At 40.1% G+C, this 23,791-nt stretch overlaps 1 protein-coding gene across 5 annotated transcripts in view; it reads left to right on the forward strand.

The window, feature by feature from the left end:
• The window catches only part of PLD1 (phospholipase D1), a 188,820-nt gene that overhangs the window by 69,846 nt on the left and 95,183 nt on the right, over positions 1–23,791 (forward strand). For all 5 annotated transcript variants that reach the window (XM_032407210.1, XM_032407211.1, XM_032407213.1 and 2 more), the window contains exons 4-11: positions 4,224–4,369; positions 4,585–4,690; positions 5,923–5,988; positions 12,899–12,957; positions 14,285–14,377; positions 20,973–21,125; positions 22,204–22,353; positions 23,361–23,444. In XM_032407210.1, the coding sequence (XP_032263101.1) occupies positions 4,224–4,369; positions 4,585–4,690; positions 5,923–5,988; positions 12,899–12,957; positions 14,285–14,377; positions 20,973–21,125; positions 22,204–22,353; positions 23,361–23,444 (857 nt within the window). The remainder of the gene's footprint in view (positions 1–4,223; positions 4,370–4,584; positions 4,691–5,922; positions 5,989–12,898; positions 12,958–14,284; positions 14,378–20,972; positions 21,126–22,203; positions 22,354–23,360; positions 23,445–23,791) is intronic.

Genomic DNA, 23,791 nt, shown 5'->3' on the forward strand with positions numbered 1-23,791 from the left:
AAATTGCCGAGTACTTCTCCTAGGCCTCCTCTCTCCCCAGTTTTCTGTTTAATGTGGGCTCCTGGGGCATAGCCATTGCACCTAGAATGCCACATGTAAGCCAAGGAAAAGCTTAGCTTTCCTAATGTTTGTTTAGCATGAAAATCATGATGCCACCTGGCTCTTGAAAGAAAACAAGGCCAGGATGCTGGACTGGCCCGTGTCACCACCTGGAAGCACTGCTGAGCGAATTCTGCCTGCATCCTCTGCCACTCTGGTTTGTTCCTAGCACCGGCCCTTTCGGCCCTGTTCACAGGTTTTTCTCTTTGAGTCCTGGAAAGGTGTCTTCTGTGAAGGTGGACTTCATCAAGCCAAGCATCCCTCTTTGAAACACATTGGGCTAGTGGCTGTTACGCGGCTGCCTTTGTTCTGTTACTGACCGTGTATCACAGAGGTCAAGTGTGATAAGTAGAGGACATTGCTGCAGGCTGGCGGCCTTTGTCCCCCTAGGTTAAGCTCTGGTCCCCGCAGAGGAAGGCCACCTTGGCTCCTGCCTCAGGGGAAGGGTAGAAGAACCTTTCTCCAGAGGCTGGTTCCCAACGCCCGCCTTTCCTCCTGGTCTTTTGCAGGAGGGCACGTGCTACCTTGGTCCTTGTAGTTTTGCTTAGTGGTCTGTCCTGATCTACCTGTGCTTGCCTGCGTATCTTGGCTCCTGGTTTACACCTACCTTTGTGTGCAGCCTTTCCTGTAGGCTCTTTAATGGAGATGAGTCTATACCTCCCTGATACACCACTGAGCACAGCCCACCCAGAAATGTCTCTGAGATGACCTTTGCTTTCTTATTGTGCCTCCCAGCTTTTAGACTGAGAGGGGATAAGCATGTTCGGAGGATTAAATGCCCAGACTCCAGAGCCAGGCTGCATGGTTTAATTCCTGTCTTTGCTTTGTGATCTCCAGCAAATTATTTAATCTTTCTGTTTCTCAATTTCCTCATGTGAATAATGGGTGTAACGGTGCCTACCATATAGGTTTGTTATGAGAATTTAATAATAATAATAACACATAGTATTATACAAGAATATTGCATATTATATTATTGGGGAGCAAGAACTTCCTGTCCCTTTCAAAGGTCCTTCTAGCCAGATGAAGACTCAAATTGACATGAGACAGATTAACAGGAGAAAATCAAATTTAATTTTGTATCTATGGGAAACCCACACAGACATGGAAATTCCAAAGACAGGCAAAATGAGGTATGTATGTCATTCCGAACTATAGAGAATTGGGTAGGGGTCTGGGACTTCAAAGGGAAGGAATGCAGTTCACAGGGAGTTGACAAAGAGCAAATGTTTGGTAAACAAATGTTTGCTGGGCCGCTTGGAAACAAGGAGACATGGAGGAATTTGATCAGACAGGCCTTGCTAGTTCCTCCCTGTCTACCTCACCTAGTTCATAGTATAATGTAGTCATCTGTGCTGAGGGCTTTCTTCCTGGAGCAGGTCCTCTAGCTAAATTCTTTCTAGGCAGTCGAGGTGGGGAGATAAAGAGCTTTTCCGGGATCTGCTGGGTTTTGATTGCTTTTTTTTTTTTTTTGTCATCTTCATGCCAAAGCGGCCTGCCCTTGGCCCTTAACATGAGGTGTCTCCTGAAGTTATTCACGAAGATAAATATTCAAGTCCCCAACCCAGGGCCTTCTCTTTGCTTGTACTTTTCTGTTAGTCGAGTGAATTTGGTTTAGTTCTGTTTAATCTTAGTCTGTGTGAGAAAGCTAAGGATCATCTTTATCCTCCTTAGTGTTTAGTTTACTAAGAAATACGAACTAAATTCATGCGGTTTAAATGTGATTCCAGGTAAATAAAAATATACTTTTTCTAATTACTGAATACATTCTATGTGCCAGCTCAAGGCAAGGCACTTCTCTCCTTGTTTGCATGACAGCCCAATGAGGCAGATGTTATTAGGGTCCTCTCAGCCTGGAGATTTCCATTTGCCCCCTCTGTCACCTCCCACCCTTCTCCACTCTGTGCTCTGCCCCTCAGGGCTCTCCGCTGTTGTCCTCTGGTAGGGCTCAGACAGTGGAGAGCCCAGATAGGAGATGGGGGTCACCTTGGGCTGGCTATGTCCCTTGAGCAATGGCACCCCTTCCCCCAAGGCAGCCATCTTTACATGGTTCTCTCCTCCTTGTTCCAGTACCTGGTCCTGCCTCTTGTCCCTTCAGGACTGGGGATGCCTTTAGAATCCCAGGTTATTGTCCTTCCTTTATGGTTTCCTTACCCCATCATGTCTTCATAAGCAGTTCCTTTATGAAAACTCCTCAAATTATTCCAATTCCAAAGAATTCCCATAATTTTGCTGGGATGTTGTCTGATGGAAGTGATACCTGGCTGAAGTTTCACAGCTGGTAGGCTGCACCACAGGGTTTCAGACCTTTAAAAGCTTCAAAAAGGCTGCGCTAGCCTGTTTCCATGGTACCACACTGCCTCACAATTGCTAAGAAGTTTAGTGTACGAAATCTGGGGTTTATATGTGCGGGATAAAACTTGTCAATTGCAGTATTTTCTAAGTATTCAGTTTTCATAGGATGGGAAATATAATCCTAGGAAATGTAGCCACTTGCCTAAATTGTATAATGTTTCTTATTTATTTGGCTCATCTTAAATTGAGTGTTTTTCACTTGAATGCAACATTTCTGGCCACTCTATGAGTTTTCCTGCATTCTTCTGTATGAAACATGGTGGAGGATGATGCCTGTCATGTTGGTCAAAGTAAAAGGCAGCATATAATACTGAAGCCCAGAACTGGTGTTTTTCAACTTCCAGTGGTAGTAACTGTCACGAATCCTAACTAGAGGCAAAGCAAATGCTAGATTTGAATATCTACCAGTGATATGGTTGGATTCCAGACTTAAGAGCACAAGTTGCATTGATTCTCGTGCTCCTGTTTTATATACTACACCTACACAGAGCAGTCACGCTTTAGAAGTTTGCAGAGTGTGCCAAACGTCAGTAATGAATGGCAGTGGGCCAGGAATCACGCATGGGCTTGCCGACACCAGGGCCTGGATAAGCTAGCAGAGAAAGAGACATTTACTTTCTTCTACCCCCAACACCTTTGGTGCCTAAACTTCCCAGCAGAGGCCAGTGTCCTCTAGGTGTTCCAGAGTGCCCAATGCTCTACCCATCCCCCCTACTCCCCCTCCCCCCCCAACTCATGGACCTTCCCTCAAGATCTCTTTTGCTCCTCTGCTTTATTTTTTTAAGATTTTTATTTATTTATTTTTGCGAGAGGGAGAGGGACAGCGAGCTAACATGAGCGGGGGGAGGGGCAGAGGGAGAAGCAGACTCCCTGCTGAGCAGGGAGCCTGACATGGAACTTGATCCCAGGACCCTGGGATCATGACCTGAGCCAAAGGCAGATGCTTAACTGACTGAACCACCCAGGTGCCCTGCTTCTCTGCTTTTATAAACGTCCCTCAGTTTCTTGATACTTTGTACTGTATCAAAACTGTCCCCCAGGTCTGGTAGTTTTTCTGATTGTGAAATAATTCACTAGTCAATATATTTGCATTTTAATAAGGAATATTTTTAAAATTTTAAATGGGGATTCATTTTAGTTAAGTAATTGGGAAGAGTATTTTGTGTGTAGGAAAATCTTTTGCTTCTTTCGCTCTAATTGTCCTGTACCTTGCTGGTCACTGCTGGTGTTTCAGGGCAGGGAGATGTTGTAGACAAGGATAGACCTTGGAATATGTTTCAGGAGCAGAAGGAATTTAATGTCATTTGTGAAGGGCAAGAAGTGGGTTAAGATCTTATCCTGTTCCTGGAATCCATTTCCTCCAGCTTTCCTCTCACCCCCCTTCAGTTGTCTGTTCACTGCTTATACTTTTGGACAAGCAAAATGACTGCTGATGACGAATTAGGGTCTTCATTCATTGTCTCCTTTACCTTGTTTCTTGTTTCAGGGTTCTGTGTGTGTGTGTGTGTGTGTACGTATTTGGAGCAATATGGTTTGTGGGAGTTTGTCTTCGGTGTGATTCAGAGTTTGTCTTTATGTATATTATGAGGTGAACATCTAAGGGTATGCTATTTCTGTAATCAGTAGTTTTAGAAAACATTTTACCTAAGTACTTACCCAAAATATATAGGCTGGATTTAAGTTACTTATTAATTCGCAATTGTTCATGGAGAGATTTTAGAATTTTTGTTGTTCTCTAAAATAGCAATCATTTTTCTTGATCACTGTAGGTACCAAGTATCAATCTTTACACTATTGAATTAACACATGGGGAATTTAAATGGCAAGTTAAGAGGAAATTCAAACACTTTCAGGAATTTCACAGAGAGCTGCTCAAGTACAAAGCTTTTATCCGAATCCCCATTCCCACCAGAAGGTAACTGTTTCAGAATTAATTATAAAGTTATCCCAGTATACAAGTTGGGTGGAGAGAGTATTTTATCAGTGTTATGGGTTAACTTGTCCATTGTCAGTGGATATTTTCTATTAAATAGGCTTTTCTAAAAATAAGCCATTTTACGAAAGATATTACAAGAGTAATATTATTCAAAGAATAATCTAATAAATGTTTCCATTGCGTGGGCGTCTTAGGCACACGTTTAGAAGACAGAATGTCAAAGAAGAGCCTCGAGAGATGCCAAGTTTGCCCCGTTCATCTGAAAACATGATCAAAGAAGAACAATTCTTTGGTAGAAGGGTAAGTCCTTCCAGTCTTCTGCTGTTCGGAATATAATTTTGCAGTTCTGTAGAAACATGGCGGCTCCTGAGGGGTGCCTAGCTGCAACTGTTCTCACCCCGTGATCCCTCACCCAGGCTGGCTTCTCTGGAACTTGTTAAGCAGCCCTTCTTCCCTAAGCCATTCTGACCTGGGGAGGTTGTATTTCCCACGAGAGGAGGCGTGTTCTATGAAGAAGCTGTCCTCCTAGCCGGAGCCTCTTTGGGCTCGTTGTGAGTCAAGATTGAGCTCATCATTGAGGGTTTTGAGACCTACTGTTTTAAAACCATATATTTCCATCTGTTTGTTCCAGGCTTTGTAGTAGCTTGTCCTAAATATATGTGAAGTCTCATTCCCGAGCCATTAGGGTCAGAGAGGGGGAGGACAGAAGCCCCAGGTGCAGGTGCTTCACCTCAGTGATGTGGTGCAACGCAGGGTGGGGGATTGTTTTTTTGCCAGAAAATTAACAAGTAAATGTCAGTTCTGTTTTGTAATCTGAAACTTTTATGTTCTCAAAGGGATATTTGATTTCTCCTTTGTATAGTTGTCATCTTGTTTAAAATCTTTTTAGGGATCTAGAATAAATATTTTCCAAGATACCTGGATATATAAAACTCTACAGTTTGGGGCTTCTGTCTGCACTTATATGAATGCAGTTGAAAATGAGAAGCTGTGGCATTAACAATTAGCGCTTCTACACATCATCATAGTTGATATGATTGGCATTACCCTCCCACATTTGAACATATTTGAAATCAGGGTACAACTTACTAGAAAGTCTCTCTCTCTCTCCTTTTTTTAACCTCTCCCTTTTTTTTTTTCCCTGAGCAGCTTTTAAAAAAACTGTAATGTATCCACCAGTAAATTCAGTGTTAGAATTAAGGAAATTCAGGTTTTTGATAAGGTCAACAAATGCCTTAAGACCATGTACAATGGGCAAGTCCTGTGCTAGCAACTATGGAAGATTAAAGGAATATACAGCTTGGGTCTTGTCAGCAGTTTATAAAAGACCTAAACATATGAGAAGTTAAATAGCGAGAAGCAATTTGAATAATGGTTCAGGGGAACTATGGAAATAACTCCTTAATGCTATTCAAGATTCTTTGTCCAGTGATAATATGAATAAATATTTGAATAAGTTTGCAGAAGTTAAAATGGGATAATGATCACATCACTGTCACTGTTATCTCTCATCTAATGTATTTGTGTTACAGAAACAACTGGAAGATTATTTGACAAAGCTACTAAAAATGCCCATGTACAGAAACTACCATGCGACAGTAAGTACTATTCAGTGACTTCAATTTTGAAATACTTTGTAAAATCATAAATTGTCAGCCAAACGTTGGCTCATTTTATTAACACAAGTGCTTGTATCCATTTCTGCAGTATTCCTTAAGTTAGAATTAATGAAATGAATGCAAAATTGATTTGACAGCAGTAATTTAGTTCATGGTGATGCTATTTAAAAAATATCAACTATAAATTAATGTGTCTAGAACAGTAGATTTAAATGAACTTGGAACACTGCTCCAGGCTAGGTGATCTAGGAATCAACATCCTTTTCTCCTCGGGCTTCCAGAATAATGCCTGAAAGTATTTCTAACCCTGAAGAGAAAACACTTGAACAGTAAGTGATGAAAACAGCTGAGCAGAGTTGAATACCCAAAGCTTATACAGAGCGTCCTGCTTGGCTGGCCATCTGATTGGCCTGTGATGCTTATAAAAGGCCTGTCTTTTCATGTGAAAGTGAGAAGCATGGGAAAAGCGAGGGGGCGAAAAAGCTCTTGGGGAAATAAGAGAAAAGAGGTGGTGGGGCTTAGAAGCAGCTAAGGGGTACACAGCTGGTGAGCGGGAGGGAACGGGCTTTTGTAGAAGTTCTCAGAAAACAGTAACGTCAGTCCCCTTAGAGGCCTTGAAGGGGTGTTTTTAAAGGGTTAAACTTCAATTATCCAAAGGTCCAGATAACTGAGAATGTACTGGGTTATTGTATTTTTGCATCTGTGTATGTGTAAACTGTACCGCTGTGGGGTTGAATGTATGTATATGGTATATGTGCAGAAATTAAGAGTAGGCAGTCATGGCCTACTAGATGCGGCCTCTAGTTTAGAGAATGGCATTACTTAATACTTAAAGAGAAAGAGGGAAGGGGCGCCTGGGGGGCTTAGTCAGTTAAGCATCTGACTCTTGGTTTCTGCTCAGGTCATGATCTCAGGGTCCTGGGATCGAGCCCCGCATGGGGCTCCGCGCTCAGCGCAGAGTCTGCTTGAGATTCTTTCCCCCCCTCCCTGTCCCTCCCCCTCTGCCCCTTTCCCGCCCCATATGCATGCGCTCGCACACGCGCTCTCTCTCTCTCTCTCAAATAAATACATAAATAAAATCTTAGAAAAGAACGAAGGAAGCCCTCTGTGTATTTAGGAGAGGAAGCAAGAGCACCTTGACTCTTCGGAGTCTTCTGGTGACTCACTGCACTCTTGCTACCTGCCAGGGTGTGACTCACTGCACTCTTGCTACCTGCCAGGGTGTTATTTGGAGGCTGGACAAGCACCCAGCCGGTCCCCTGGTCCCCACACACAAATGATCCAGGGCTGAGCCCATGGCTTAGCTTCTGCGGCAGTTTGCACTGTTCCGTTTGATGGACTTAAAGGAGCGTATGTGGTTTCATAATCCTGGAGGAGTTTTCCCAGGGAAACCAGCAACTTGGGTCCAACCAGAGATCTCGAGAGAAGGATGATGGGAGGGATTTCTTCCCTTCTAGGCCTCAGGAACACGCATCTTTGAAAGAGTGTAACGAGTAAGGATGTTACTGCTATTATCTCCAGTTACCTAACTCCTATTGCTACGGCTAAAAATGCTGCTCCCTGTTGTGTTCTCTTTAATAGAGAATTATTTAAATGTGTACTAGTACCAGTATGCAATGGTTTTCCATTTGTTTTACTCTTCTGCCTGCCTGTGACTTTACCAGTGCTATTTCTTTTGGCTTCAGAACAGTAATTGCTGAGTTTAGTCTGCTCTTTCTACGTATAATACTACATTTTGGGTTCTAATGTTGATTAAAGAATGTGTACATTTTCTTAAATGTTCGTTTTAATTTATTTTCCAATCATAAAAATCTTTCCAGAGTAGAGCCATATTGTATCTAGAAATTCTAGAATGTCTTCTAAACATTTCCTTTGAAAGGGAAAACGTGGTTACAGCTGACCCAAATATATGTTCCTCCACATTTTTGATGGCAACTTATTTACCCCAAGAATGGAATTCTCCAGAATGATTCAGACATAAGATACAATTTGATCTATCTTAATTTTCTAAAGTTCATTATTGAACTTTCACGTAATGTAATCTGGTCTAGAGACTAGATTTACAGGCTTTTGCCTCATATTTGTGAAATTAGATTGGCATCTTTGTGTCTCCTTTGATAATTGTGAGAAATATTGAAACTCCAGTCTGTAAAATCATAGTAAAAGTTATTTTTATACAATCACATATAATTAATTTATATTTTTATAAGTGTAAAACAAGCCTATTAGAAGTTAATTTGGGTTTTTACGCCAGAGACCATGGATCTTAGGTCAAGAGATCAGATAGGATCTTGTCTCTCATTTCCATAGAATTTCAATGAAACCAGACATGAACAGCTTTTCTTATTTTCTTATAGTCATTGGTTAGGTTGGTATTTAGATCAGGAATTTTTTTCTCCAGGAGAATGACTTTTTTAATTCCTTTTCTCCTCCTTGAGGTTCTGAAAAACACGTCTTCATGTTTTAGTGGATTTAACATCAGATAATTCCCTCAGGGATTATTGGTAATTCATTCTATTTTCTTTACTCATTTGTAAAATAGGGATAAATGTCTTTGCACTCTCCTTAAGGCATAAATATGTTTTTTAAAAAAGGGATGTGTTTACTGAATTGTAACATACAAAATCTCAAACAGAATTCCTTTTATATTCTAAATTGTATTAGTGCTAGCTCTAGTACTGAACCCACTAGCTGAGCATTTTAATTAGTAACTGGAAAATGCTTAGCTTGCAGGGAATTTAAAGGAAGAGTCATTAGGAACAGTAAATGCACTTTTTTTTCCAGCTGAAGATTAAAATCTAGAAATGGAACGAAATGCATCATTTCCAGGAGAAGCATCCTAGGTTGATATGAGTATTGCTAACTTCCGGTAAATCATTTGACTGTTGTAACTCAGATTCCTTACCTCCAAGAGGGTAATTTCAATCTAATCACCCTCTGAGAAGTAAGGAAATCAGAAGATAAGCATCCCACAGACTAATAATGAGTTCACCCATCCCTTGTTTTATAAGGTGAGTGAATTTAGTTTGAGGGGAAGAGTAGGTAAAGATGAATGAGGATGCACACAGTGTTTCCATGCCAACAAAGAAAAGCTGTACTGTTAAAAAGCTGCATCTGCAAAGTAAGGGAAGTCTTGTCATTCTCATGATTGAGTCTTAAGAGTTGGGAAGAGTCCAGTCTCTCCGTTTCCTACATTGATGAGATGTCTTCTCTTTTCTCTGGGGCTGTGTTCACTGTCTGACCTGGAAGGCAGGCTTTCCTGGAATAGGTGAGCCAACCTCCTACCCCCCCCCAAAGGGCACTGCCCAACCCAATGCTCTTGTCTCCCTTGCTTCTGAGAATTTCCCCCTTGGGCACTTGCTTGGGAATTTTGCTACCTCAGGCATAAAGGGGACCTCTGAACACCCCCCTTCCCTTCCAGTACAGAGATGAGGTAGAGGAACAGTGTATGCATGATTGCCAGGTAATTTCCAGGGTTTGTTGTTACTCCTTGGGCTAATTGCTTGTCCCTTGTCATTGGAACTTTACTTACTTCTTTGCCTAATACTTATTTGTATTTTGCACAAGTTCCTTTGGGAAAAAAAATATATTGATTAATACATTGTTCAAGAGATCAGTAAGCCCTGTGGAGTATTATCCAGCTAAATTGATCATTAAATTCATGTTCTTGAGACTCACCTGGGCAAATAGAGAATGGAATTGTTATCATCACTAAGGATGCACTGAGAAGTGTGGACAACACAATCTTTGTTCAATTTCACATTGTGTTATTTGGGTTTGCTTCTAAATTGAACTTGCCACATTTACTTTTAATTTGATAAATCTGTATTAGAGCATATATTGCCAGAGATTTTTTCTTTTTTTTTTTTTGGTCTGTAACAGGGCTAGTTGTTTCTTGAAATCTCTCCCTAGTCAAACTAAAGTGATTAGGATAATTTTAAATTTTATACTGGTGCACAACTTTAGATTTTCTGCATTACTAATGTATTTTTTATTTAGATGAAATTCTTTACACTTAGCAATTTTATTGTGATATTCTGAAGTTATGATTTCTGAATTATTTCAAAGAATACTTCTGCTGTCAACTCAATGATAAGAGCCATATGAATAAGAAACTATCCAGGTATTAGATAAATGGTTTCCTTGATTTTTGCTTTTCCTTTCCTGTTCTTCCATTTAACTGTTCGGTAGCTTTGCATATAGATTAGTTACACCTCTGTAGTAGTTTCTTCCAGGGTAAACTAGGATTGATGTTTTCTCTTTGCTCCCTAGAGATAAAATGAGAAGTTGTGGCTTAGGGTTTTAAAACATTTTGGATTCTATTCTCAGAGTCTGCAGTGTCCCTTCTAATAACTTATGCGTTACTGTATTTTCCAATTAGAAGCATTTCCACAAATCAGATTAAAAAAATATGGTACTTATACAAGAAATGAAACGTAAAGACTATAAAATCTTTATAAAAATTTAATGTGAGGATATGTTTGATTTGGGGTTTTTAAGTCTTTCTGAATTTTTTTCTAAAGATTTTATTTATTTGAGAGCGAGTAAGCGAGAGAGTGAGGGGAGAGAGAGAGGAAGAGAGAGAGAAAAAACACGAGCAGGGGAGGGGCAGAGGGAGAGGGAGAAGCAGACTCCCTGCTGAGCAGGGAGCCTGATGTGGGGCTTGATCCCAGGACCCCGGGTTCATGACCCGAGCTGAAGGCAGACGCTGAATGGACTGAGCCACCCAGGCGCCCCAAGTCTTTCTAAATTTAATTTTTAATTTTTTAATTTTAATTGTATTTTTTTTACTGTGTTCAGTTAGTCAGCATATAGTACATCATAAGATTTTGTTGTAGTGTTCAACAATTCATTAATTGCGTATAACACCCAGTGCTCATCACAACACGTGCCCTCCTTAATACCCATCACCTGGTCACCCCATCCCCCTCCCCCCTCCCCTCTAGAACCCTCAGTTTGTTTCCCGGAGTCCAGAGTCTCTCATGATTTTGTCTCCTTCTCTGATTTCTTCCCATTCAGTTTTCCCTCCCTTCCCCTGTGGTCCTCTGCTCTATTCCTTATGTTCCACATATGAGTGAAACCATATGATAATTGTCTTTCTCTGCTTGACTTATTTCACTTAGCATAATCCCCTCCATGTTGATGCAAATGGTGGGTATTCATCCTTTCTGATGGTTGAGTAATATTCCGTTGTATATATGGACCACATCTTCTTTATCCATTCATCTGTTGAAGGGCATCTCAGCTCCTTCCACAGTTTGGCTATTGTGGACATTGCTGCTATGAACATTGGGGTGCATGTGCCCCTTCTTTTCACCTACATCTGTATCTTTGGGGTAAATACCTAGTAGTGCAATTACTGGGTCGTAGGAAAACAGTATGGAGGTTCCTCAAGACGTTAAAAATAAGTGTTTCTGAATTTTAAATACTTCCTCAAATAACCCTAAGAAAGAAATGGAAGCATTTAATTGGGTAAGTACTGACAGCAGTGAGAGATTTATAATTTTTTGCTCACAAGGTTAATACTAGATTATTTCCAATCACATACACAAAACTTTAAAGGAAAACTGTTAGGTTTCATTTTATTAATCCCATTTATAAGCCTAGATCAAATGCCATTTCTTCTTAGGTGTCACATCAGCTTGGGAACCTTCCCTCTGTAACTACTTTGACATGTCATTGTTGTGGTTCTGCCCACAGAACTTTGTTGATGTGGAGTATTTTCTGTGTCTGGTCTCCCCTCTGCTTCCTGATGCCAGGAGCATATCTTCTTGATTTTGAATTTTCTGTTAATGCTGTTATTGACATGGTGTACAACCATTGGTAGATCTGGGCCTACTATGCCTACTTTTAAAGAAAATTCTGTAATTTGGGAGCAGAATAATGTCTAACTCTAGCTGTTTCAAGTAATACATGAGGCAAAACTCCTGCATATGCTGAGAATTATGTAATGTCCACTGGTTTTCCCCTTTGTGCTTTCATGTTTTCATCTAACACTCATGGTGAATGATTTACTGCTTTTGCAGCTTTGTTTTGAGGATACTGTCTGGTCTGACTTAATTCTGAATCTATCCCTTGCTAATTACATTATCTTGGACAATTTTTTAAAAAGATTTATTTATTTATTTTAGAGAGAAAGCGCACGTGGGGGTGAAGGGGGTAGAGGGAGAGGGAGAGAGGGTCTTAAGCAAACTCTGTGCTGAGTGTGGAGCCCGACTTGGGGCTGGATCTCACGACCCTGAGATCATGACCTGAGGCGAAATCAAAGAGTCGGACAGTCAACCAGCTGAGCTACCCAGGCGCCCCTTATTGTATTTCATTTGTATGAAAATATTCTGGTATTCCTGATGTTCAAAGATCTCCCCAAACTCCCTTCAACCCACTCTACCATTTAATTTTACATTACTCTCTTCATCTTACTCGCTGTAGCCCAACTGTACATCCGATGACCTTTTTACACCTTCCCTGTCCTCTCTCCCCCTTCATCTTCCATTTCCACATGGCAAATCTAGTCTACCTCCCAGACCCTGGCACCAACATCACTGCCTTCACACAACACTATTTGTGCGTACACTATGCCACACAGTCCTCCTTCCCCAACAACAGAAACACAGACGAATTTTGGGAGTAAAATCTCTCTTTCGGCTTTCTTGAGCATTCATTCTCTACATTTGTGAGCGCACATCACTTTCTTGGTTGTGTCTTAATTATGTATACACTTCTAATCTGTTCTTTCAGGGCAATGCCATTGTTTTGATCTGTGTAGTCCCCCAGATTGTGTTGACACATAGCGGTATCTAATGCCTGTTTTTTTTTTTTCTTTCAAATGTCTAAATTTATCTTTTCTCTTTCTGCGTTTCTAAAGTATGGATTTTTGGCCTCTTTTCAGACAGAGTTCCTTGGCATAAGCCAGCTGTCTTTCATCCATGATTTGGGACCAAAGGGCATGTAAGTTCCAGTGTTGCATGTTAAAGAGAAGTGTGAAAGTTGATAAGCATCACCATTTGATTTACCGGCATGCCATGGTGACAGAGCTTACCTGACTTTACTACCTGTTCCTTTTATTCCCGACAGAGTCAGAGCCCCTTGGGGAATCTGTTTATACACAGTGCTACCTTGCTCTGTTGAACAAGGGTAGCAACTGCCCCACCCTCTTTCTTTATGTGCTTACAGCACAGATTTCCTCTGGCCCAACATTAGGAATGTTTAATACAGGTAGCAAATATGGTATGGGGGAGAAAGCATTAGAAATAAATATACTGTGTTGTATATTTGAAAGTCACTAAGAGAACCGCTCTTAACAGTTCTCATCACCAGAAAAAATTTATAACTACGTATGGTGATGGATGTTCACTAGACTTATTGGGGTGATCATTTTGCAATATATACAGATATCAAATTAATGTGTTGTACACCTGAAACTAGTATATGTTGTATCTCAATTATATCTCAATTTAAAAAATCAAATATACCAGATCCCTTCTTTAAATAACTTATAAAAGTTAGCTGTTAATCATTCATTTTCACGATTAAAAATAATACTGTGTAAAATTTATGTTAGGTAACAAGTTGAAATTTACTTAATGATTATTTTCCTTCATAATGTGAGAGCTTAATGTTATCAAGAGCTTAGCTTCTTTAGACCTAAGAGCATTGTTAGTAGTGGTTTTAATTTTTTTCTTTTGTTAAGCCATTAGTATTATAGCCTTTCTTGTCCTATCTTTCAAAATCAAGATATTTCTCTTTCCAAAGCTCTAATAGCTGTGCTCTGTTCCTTTGGTATGGCTTGGTCCTAGAACTGTAGGTAAAAGGGTGAGGAGCATTTGGGAACCTGTGGGCTCAGGTTTCTGGTGATGAGAACTGTTAAGAGCGGTTCTCTTAGTGACTTTCAAATATTTAAATAGGGAACCAATGGTCTCAACAGCAGCTGAACCGTCCCTGTGCAGGCCTTTGGCAATTGTGGGGTCTTTTTCAGCTTGTCACAATGACTGGAGGGCACAGTCAGCATATGGAGCCAGAAGCCAGACCGCTTAAGGTCCTGCAGTGTGTGCAAGAGAATTTTGCTGCCTCCAATCCGACCAGGTGCTTTTAGAGTTCAGCTGCTAGAGTATCCAGCCTAGTGAATGTCACATTGAGCTATTTGAGGGTGAAGAAGGAAGGAGAGGAAAGTGACATGAGAATGAAACAGTTTATTTAGTCCCAAGTCGTGAGGCTATATCAGTGAAGTGCGAGTTGGAAATTTGAAGATGCTGGGTTAACTTGATTTCTCTTTCAGAGAAGGTATGATAATGAAAAGATCTGGGGGACACAGAATACCAGGCTTGAATTGCTGTGGTCAGGGAAGAGCCTGCTACCGCTGGTCAAAAAGGTAGGTCTTAGCACTTTGTGTGTTTGTTTTAATAAACTGGATATTTGGGGAATTTTCACACTAGTTTTCAATTATAAATCAGTTATATATCCTTTGAAAGTCATGGCAGAGCAAACTTTAAATAATTTTCAGTTCCAGGTTTCAGCATCCATGTCAACATTCTAACTCAAACCTGGGCTTGTAGGCAGAGTGTGCAAATTTCATTATATACATAAAAACCCAGTGGGCAATAGAACTCAAACACTGGTCAGCCAAAGAACATATACAAATGGCCAATAAGTACAAGTAGATATCTCAACAGCACTATATAAGGGGAATACAACTCAAAACCATAGTGGGGTCCAACTTCACACCCACTAGGATGGCCATCATGAAAAAGATACACAATAACAAGTGTTGTTGACAAGGATGTAGAGAAAACGGAACACTCCTACATTGCTGGCAGAAATAGAAAATGGTGCAGCCACTCTAGAAAACAGTGCAGTAGTTCCTCAAATACAGGAAGTGGGATTACCAGGGCATATGGTAACTCTAGGTATCTACACAAAAGAATTGAAAAAAATGTGTCAGTATCAAAACTTGTAGAAGAACCTTCATAGCAGCATTATCAGAATAGCCAAAAGGTGTGAGCCATCCAGATGGCCATCACCTGAAGAATGAGTAAACAAAATGTGGTATATCTGTACCACAGTGGAATATTATTTGGCCATAAAAAAGAATGAAGATTAATGGATATGCGGTTTCTTTCTGGTTTGATGAAGCTATATGGTTGTATAACTTTTTGAATATATTACAAACCACTGAACTATATACTTTTAAAGAATGAGTTTTACAGCATGTGAATAAAATGTTTAGAAATTTTTAATGAAAAAAAAGAATGAAGTGCTAATTCATGCTATATCCTGAATGAATCTCAAAAATATGCTAAGTGAAAAAAAGCCAGACACAAAAGGCCACATATTATGATTCCATTCATATGAAATGTCCAGAATAGACAAATCTGTAGAGACAGAGTAGATGAGTGGTCTCCGGGGGCTGGGAGGAAAGGAGAATGGGAAGTGACTGCTAATGGGTATGGGGTTTCTTTTGGGTGGTGACAATATTCTGAATTAGATATTAGTGGTGATGGTATACAACTTTACAAATACACTAAAAAACCACTGAACTGTATACTTAAAAAATAAACTAAAAAAAAGAAAAATCGACCAGACTTCAGGGATGATAATTTTAGACTTACATTTGTGAGGATGTATATTGTGCTGTGTGATGTAGACAGAGAACTTTAATTCATATCATGTGTCCTACGTAACCAAAGACTCCTGTGGATCAGTATTCTCATCTGATTCTTATTTGTGTCCTCAAAGCACTTATCACAGCGTTTTGAATGTAAGAGACAATAGTTGTTTGTTAATAATAATACTTCACTGGGATTTTGGAAAAAATACTAAGAAGTATATATTTCCCCAACCTTAAAAAAGTTATATGAGCTCATGTGTACATATGAGATTGAGCTAAGTGTATATTAAAAATATATAAACTCTGAACTAAGATTTACCTTTAAACATATTTAAGGTACACTACCAGCTAAAAACACCATTAAGTCAGGGTCTTATTTTCTCAAAGATTTTGAAAGGATGGAAGAAATTAGAGGGAAAAGATGAAGAGATTAGAGAAAATTGAAAATTTCTGTGTTCCAGTAAAACAGTTTTACTGAAATTAAAAAAAGGAAGTAGTATACTAGAAAATATGTGTTTTCAAATAAACTTCTGTAACTTACATAAGCACACAGTAGGGCCCTGGTGCAGATTCCTCCTGAGCACCACCCCCCCACCCCCCGCATCGGCTTTAGCTAAGGTAGCTAGCTGCTGGGGGCCAGTTACATGGTTTCAAAAGGCAAACACTTGCAGGTCTTTGACTGCAGACACTCTGGGCAATTAGGGTCCGCCTGCGTGCGTGCAGAGCAGACTGGAAGCGTTCACAGCCCCCAGGAGCAGCCCTTAGCCAAGAGCTGGCAGGCATCCTGCCTTGGCAGCCCTCTGGTGGGGTGATTCTGCCAGAAGCTCTGCACTGTCTCCAGAGTCCCCTGGCAGGTGTGCAGCCCAACTGCCCACAATAAAGGACATGCAAACACAACACATCCTCGCTGGCTCCTTTCCTCCTCCTCCTCCTTCCCTGCCAGGGCTCCTAATAACTCCCTAATATGCCCCTTTATGAACGAGTTTTACTTACCTCCTTGTCTCAGAGTAGACTTGTGGGCCAACCGACCTGAGCCATCGACTCAAGAAATGGAAGCCTTGGTCTGGTCCATGCAGTCATTTATTGAGTGCCTAATGTTTGCCCGGTTGTGTGCTAGCTCCTGTAAAAACCAGACAAAGTCCCTGCCCTCGAGCTTTACTAGAGGAGAAAGGAAGACAGTGACGAAGCTGACAAGCAGTGTGAACGGTGTCCATGCAGCTGTGACTGGAAGGCAGTGGGATGGTGAGGGACTTGAGGAACCGGGGCGGGGGTGGGGGGGGTGACTTTAGCTCCCGGTGTTAGGAAACTGCTGTTGGAGTTAAAACCTCCATGAGAAGGGGCAGCCAGAAAAGATGGGGGCCAGACTTGGTTATATAAAATAACCTAGCTCCCTCGCATCTTAAACTTGGGATTAAATCAGGCTTCAACCAGGACAATCTAAAGAGATATGATCCTCCCTGGAATAAAATGTGTCATCGTTTTAAATTGTGTAAATCTTTCCACGAAGATTGAAGCTTTGGTTTCCCATTAATAAGTATTTCCTGAGTTACGTTTGTGGGTGATAAAGTATCAGTACCAAATAAAATGAGAAGATACAGCTGACAAAATTAGTTTAGAAATTTTCTCATGGTAGAAGCTATTAGTATCTAAATAGGAGTCACTTTTAAGGATGACACATTTATAACTCTTTTTAATTTTTGTACCCATATAAAGCATTCTGGTCACTTTCTCATTTATGCTACATTGACAAATCAAGGTAAAGCAAATGGGGCAATTAAACTTTAAATCAAGTCGCATGATAACCTTGTCTCAGGGACAAGTAAAAGGAAAAAAAAAAAAAAAAAAGACAAACACGGCAAATTTCTTCCCACAATTTAGAACATCTGCTTAAACAGCCGATCTGTTGAGCAACTTCTCTGCATCAGGTGGTGGACTGGATAAGTTTCTTATCTCAAATAATGTCTGAGGGGAAGGAGATACATAAATTTTAAGAAATAAATGTAGCATTTATTTTGCTGAACTTTGAGCTATACCAAGAATTCTACAGACAGTGAACAAGCAGACAGATAATACCAGTGAAGTGTCATGAGGAAGCGAAACACGCTGGAACGGTGGGGTGGGGTGGGGCCAGCTTTTTAAGATTGAGTAGACTGGGAAGGCCTCCCTGGGAAGGAGTGTCTCAGCAGAGAGATAATAAACAGGAAAGGACCGTCCCTGGGAGGATCTGGAAGAAATCATTTCTAGGTAGAGGAATAGCACAGGTAGGAGCCCAGAGAACAACCTGGGCAAATCTGCCGAACAGCCAGACCTTGGGGGTGGGAGAGAACAGGAAGAGGTGAGGCTGAGAAGACCGGCTCCGGTGGTGTCTGCATTTTAGTAATGGCAAGGAGCGGTCCGGGCAGGAGGCATCTTGTTCGAGTGGACTATGATCTCACCTACTTGAGAACAAGAGTGTTTATAAAACTGCCTAGTTATTGGTGTGAGGCGTAGTGCTGAGCAATGTATGTGAATCATCTCCGTTATTTCGCACAAACACGGATGGGCTGGGCATCACTGTTGCCCTCATTTTATGGATGGAATCCTCAGGCTCAGTTACCCAAGTTCACACAGTCGGGCGGGTGGCTGAGCTGGAATCGGAGCCCAGGGAGGATGACTGGTAGTTAGGCGCTTACTCCCTGTGCAGCTAGTGCTGACTTCCAGAAGACGGGTTGACCAATTCCTTTCTTGATGCATATCCTCTCCTTAAAGAAAAAAAAAATCTGCTGACAAAAGAGAGAAACGAAAAAAATCAGAAGAGTTTTAATGAATGGCCTAATTAAGAAGAGCTTTATATAAAGGCCAGGAGTCAATTTACTCTGATATCTAATGACTATTAAAAAGAATTCATGACCAAAACAAAATTATTATCTTTGGCATTCAGCTTTCAAAATCCAACTAACATCCAGCTTGGGTGGCTCGGTCGGTTAAGCGTCCAACCCTTATCTCAGCTCAGGTCTTGATCTCAGCTCAGGTCTTGATCTCAGGGTCATGAGTTCAAGCCCCGTGTTGGACAACACACTGGGCATGGAATCTCTTTAAAAAAAAAAAAAAAATCCAGCTGTTACTACTAAACTCTTCTGTATTTCCAGGCTGCCCCATCTTGGAGGGGCAAGGAAGGAATGCACATAGGAGACCACATGAATGGCTGACCAGTGCTCACCCTAGAGTACACCCAGCCATCCCCTTGCCATTGCTGAACAAGGCTGTTGATAGCCTATACAGAGCCTCTGTGCCAATTAGAGAAATGTACCCATTTCTGCAGGATGACACAGCCAACATCACAGCCCCCTACACCAGATGTCCTGGGGTAGGGCCTATCTGCACAATGGTACCTTGTGGCCTGTCCCTAAGGCCATGTTTTGCAGTCTTTGTCCTGGTGGTTGTGCCACCAGCCTCTGCTCTCAGAAACATTTCTGAGATTTGTTCTGTAATGCCAGTCCTGGGAGCTGGTACACCTGGATAGGGGTCGCCCCACCGTCATCCCGCACCAGGGTCCCCGGTGTGACACTCTGGTGAGAGCTGGCTCTGCTGCCATTGGGGTGTGCTTGACTTCGAGGCACACGTTCACAAGTCTGCTGTGTTTGACTTTCTTCTCAGATTGGCAAGCCCGACAGCTGTGGTTTTCACAGCCTCTGGCTCCTTCCCAGCCAGCAGGATAGCACGGCAGCGCTCTGGGCCTGCGCCATGCCTCGTGCCCGCTGACTTGTCCCGCAGGTGCAGCCAGGGGAAGGGACTGCGGCTAAAGAAGGAACTTGAGCAGATATGTGATCCGTCCCGCGCTCTTTTATCCTGACCTGAGGTTTATCGTGATAGGCAGCTTCTTGTCTGCACTCATAACTCAGGCCCTCTGAACCGCTCAGTCCTCGTTTATATCATGGCTTGGGCATTTACACTGAGCAGTGTTAGGAGAATTCTTACAAAATGCAGAATTCCTGCATTTGCTGACAATTACTGACAGTGTTATCCATTATACTACTCAGTTGCCCGCTGTTAGGTCCCAAATGAGAAACTTCCTTTGGAATTTAATTTTTTGGGGGGATACCTTTTTATTTCTGTAATTTATTCACTGGGTTAGGAAAACCAGGAAGCTCAGACGCGCGATGGCAGGCCATCGCCATAATTATGTTAATGTTGTGGTTCGGTATTTGCTTTCTGTGACCTTAATGTTTTTCCTTTTGTTAACCATGTCACATGTAGGTCCTTCACTGTTAGATATCCTAAATCCATCCCATCCCCTTTTATTGGGAAGAAGCCAGCCTGTATGTTAAGAAACAAATGAGTGAAATGAAACTAGGTGGAAACCAACATAGATTTGTGTGTGTTAAATCCCAAACTCTAAAGCCACTAAATCGTAATGTGGTTAGCAATTTCATTAACAATTTATTATAGCTTTTTTTTTAGATGCTGACTTCCCATGTCACATTTACAGTATTACTTATGTTCAGGTGTTCTGGCCTTTCCTGTTCTATAATGTGCTTTATTTTGTCTGATATATGACACAGTATGCCCACTGTTATTTTATTGTTATGGACTGACTTATTTGATTACTACACAACCGTAAGTAAATGTGATCATATGGTGTTATAGACAGCACGGCACAGTTGCCATTTGCATGCATTCATTTTAAATCAATCCCATATGGTCTTGCTCTTCTCACTGTCATTGTCCTGCCTGTCCTCCACATCCTTACTCAAATGTCATCTGAGCATGGGCATCACCCATGAACTTGTTAGCAATGCAAAATCTCAGGCCCTGCCCCAGACCTACTGAATCAGAATCTGCATTTTATTTTTATTATTTTATTTTATTACTATTATTTTTCATTGAAGTATAGTTGGCATATAATACTATATTCGTAGTATAAAGGAGGATTTTTACCTCCCGAGAAACTTACTTGCCTCTTTTATGACAGTTTCTTTTAGCAAACATTTTCCCAATGCATTTCCATTTGTCCAACAGCCGAGGCTCCTGCTATACATCCTGCAAGTGCTACGTGCCCATACCAGGGACGTTCTTTCAGGCTGTATTCGTTTCAGGTGTGCAACATTGTAATTCAACATTTCAGGCTATGCCATTAGTGTGTAAAAAACTAATGAAATACTTTGAATTGCTTGGTGCCAGTTCTTAGAAGAACATAATAGACTTCTTATTAGTTTTTTGTTATTGTTGTTGTTGTATAGTGATTTTTAAAAAACAAATCCCCTGTGTAAAAAATAAAATATCTACAGCCTGCTAGAGTGTTTACTTAACTTGTCATAACTTGTTCTTTTTGTTTCAATAATCCAATGCAACTCTAAAAATATTTATTACCTTCTTACAGGTGGCTGATAGTGAAAGATTCATTTTTACTGTATATGAAACCAGACAGTGGTGCTATTGCCTTTGTCCTGCTAGTAGATAAAGAATTCAAAATTAAGGTGGGGAAGAAGGAGACAGAGACAAAATATGGGCTCCGAATTGATAATCTTTCAAGGTAGAAATTTCAAGTATTTTTAAAAGATTTCTCTCAAAAACAAAGTTTTTCTCCCAACCTTGAGTGAAGAAGGAAGTAAAATAACTTAAATGTTAGAAAATTGTTATTTAGAACTCCTCTTCAATCAAAAATAATGAAACTACTTTTCTTTCTATGTATTTTTAAGTATAGAATATCCAATGTGCAACAGTCAGAATAAATAATCTTTGTGTTGATTTATGCTTGTTTTAACAAAATGTATGCCTATTACAAAATTACTCAGTAATACCAATTTACCAAACAGATAAATTAAGGAGTGATAGTTTCATATTTTTAAAAAATAAAATTTTGCTTTATAAATTGACATCCTTTAATTAACAGAACACATAAACAGTGATTTGATTTACAAAAATTCTTTTTACACACAGATTTTAAGAAAGAAATCTTGAAAGGATACTCAAGTGCACATTTACTATAGATTTTATTAGTGAGTGTGTGTGTGTTAATAAATGTTTCTTTCTGGAAGATGGTAGTTATGTAATATGTGTATATTTTTTCTCTGTATATACATTGGTTCTACAAAGTTCAGCCTCATGTATACAAATATATTATAAATTTTTTTCTTTTCACACATTGACTAATACATATATTATAAATATATATATATTTATACACATACACACACACACACACACACACCCTGTCTAATACACATTGGCATGTGTTGTGTGTGTGTATGTATTTGTATAAAAAGATGCTGAACTTCCTGATCTTCTCTGATAGTAGGAGGTTTAAGATTATCTCCCTCACAGCCTAGTATAGTTCTAGTCATAGTAAGTAACTTTATGCATGTTAGCATGAATAAATGAGTAAATAACCTGAAAATTTATTTTTGCTATATTGAATATAGTTTTAAATCCTGCCCAAAATGTTCAGAAGTCTGCTTTTTTGATATAAATAAGATGCTCTTTGCTTAAAACTTTCAACCTATGTTTGCTGCAATACCAAAACAAAATGGCGCATGTTTAATTGTTAAATATTTTTAAAGAGACTGAACACAGAGTGATTGTTCTTTTCCACACTTTGCTTTTCTTTGAAGGACACTTATTTTAAAATGCAACAGCTATAGGCATGCTCGGTGGTGGGGAGGGGCTATAGAAGAATTCATCCAGAAACACGGCACCAACTTTCTCAAAGATCATCGATTTGGATCATATGCTGCTATCCAAGAGAATACTTTAGCTAAATGGTAAGATCGTTTTACTCTAAGACTATTTTTTATAGTCATAGTATCTAATATTATAGCAGGCCTAAGTTCATCTGGAATCAATTTTCAAAGCTGTGGAAACATATTCTGCATTATACTCGACAAGGGCCTTTCTTTATAGGACTACCTGAGCATAGATTAGTTTTCCAATTTTTGTATTTAAGATTTTCACAGTGAGGATTCAATAGCTAGCTTTAGATCTTGAAGTTTGATTTTAAAAGCTAACTTTTCCATTTTTTTTTTTTGTAGTTTTTAATTTTATTATGTTAGTCACCATACAATACATCATTAGTTTTTGATGTGGTGATCCACAATCCATTGTTTTTGTATAACACCCAGTGCTCCATGCAGTACGTGCCCTCCTTAATACCCATCACCGGGCTAACCAATCCCCCCTCCCCCCTCCCCTCTAGAACCCTGTTTGTTTCTCAGAGTCCATAGTCTCTCATGGTTCATCTCTCCCTCCAATTCCCCCCCCCCATTTTTCCCTTCCTTCTCCTAATGTCCTCCATGTTATTCCTTATGTTCCACAAATAACTTTTCCATTTTTTAAGGATGCAAATGGAATGTTTATTTAAGTTATCAGCTATAATTTAAGAATGAGAATTTACTTGCTAGGTATTTCTTTTAAATAAAATGCTTTGCATGTTTTCCTACCCACGGATTAGAAACTGGTCTGTTTTCAGTCTCAGACAAACAACGGTGTGAGTTCAACAGGATGAGAGAATTCATCTGACTCATGTGATGATGAGACCAGTTTGTTGTTCTCTCAGGGAATCCGGTCGCTTACTTCTGTCTCCTTACTATACTTCCTGCATAGCGGACGGAAGATGGGATTTTCAATCCTTGGTCTTCAGTTATAAAAAGTAAACTGGTGGCTTTGTAGAGACTCAGGCAGTGGCTTTTATCTTTTTGCCATAAGATATGTTTCCTTTATTTCTTTTCATAAAAAAAAATAAAATAAATGAAACAAAAAACTTGTCTTCCAGGTATGTTAATGCCAAAGGGTATTTTGAAGATGTGGCAAATGCTATGGAGGAGGCGGAAGAAGAGATTTTTATCACAGACTGGTGGTTAGTATTTATCCATGGGGATTTTGGTTGGAGGTCTCTGCAATTAGACATGTAAAACAGTGTTGTGCTGTTCCAGAATCGTACATTATGAAAATCAGCAGTACCCGTAGATGGTTTGGCCAAAGTCTCAGCCAATTAACTCTAATAGCCTCAGTGAAAAGTCTTTTCAAAAAACTTGAACTCCAAATATCCTTAAAATATTTAGCTTAAGCAATTTTGGTTTTGTCTTTCTTTCTTCCTTTCTTCCTCCCCCCTCCCTCTCCCTTTCTTTCTTTTTCTTTCTTTCTTTCTTTCTTTCTTTCTTTCTTTCTTTCTTTCTTTCTTTCTTTCTTTCTTTCTTTCTTTCT

Source organism: Phoca vitulina, unplaced genomic scaffold (assembly GCF_004348235.1).
Source record: "Phoca vitulina isolate PV1807 unplaced genomic scaffold, GSC_HSeal_1.0 scaffold8, whole genome shotgun sequence".
NCBI classification, from domain to species: domain Eukaryota; kingdom Metazoa; phylum Chordata; class Mammalia; order Carnivora; family Phocidae; genus Phoca; species Phoca vitulina.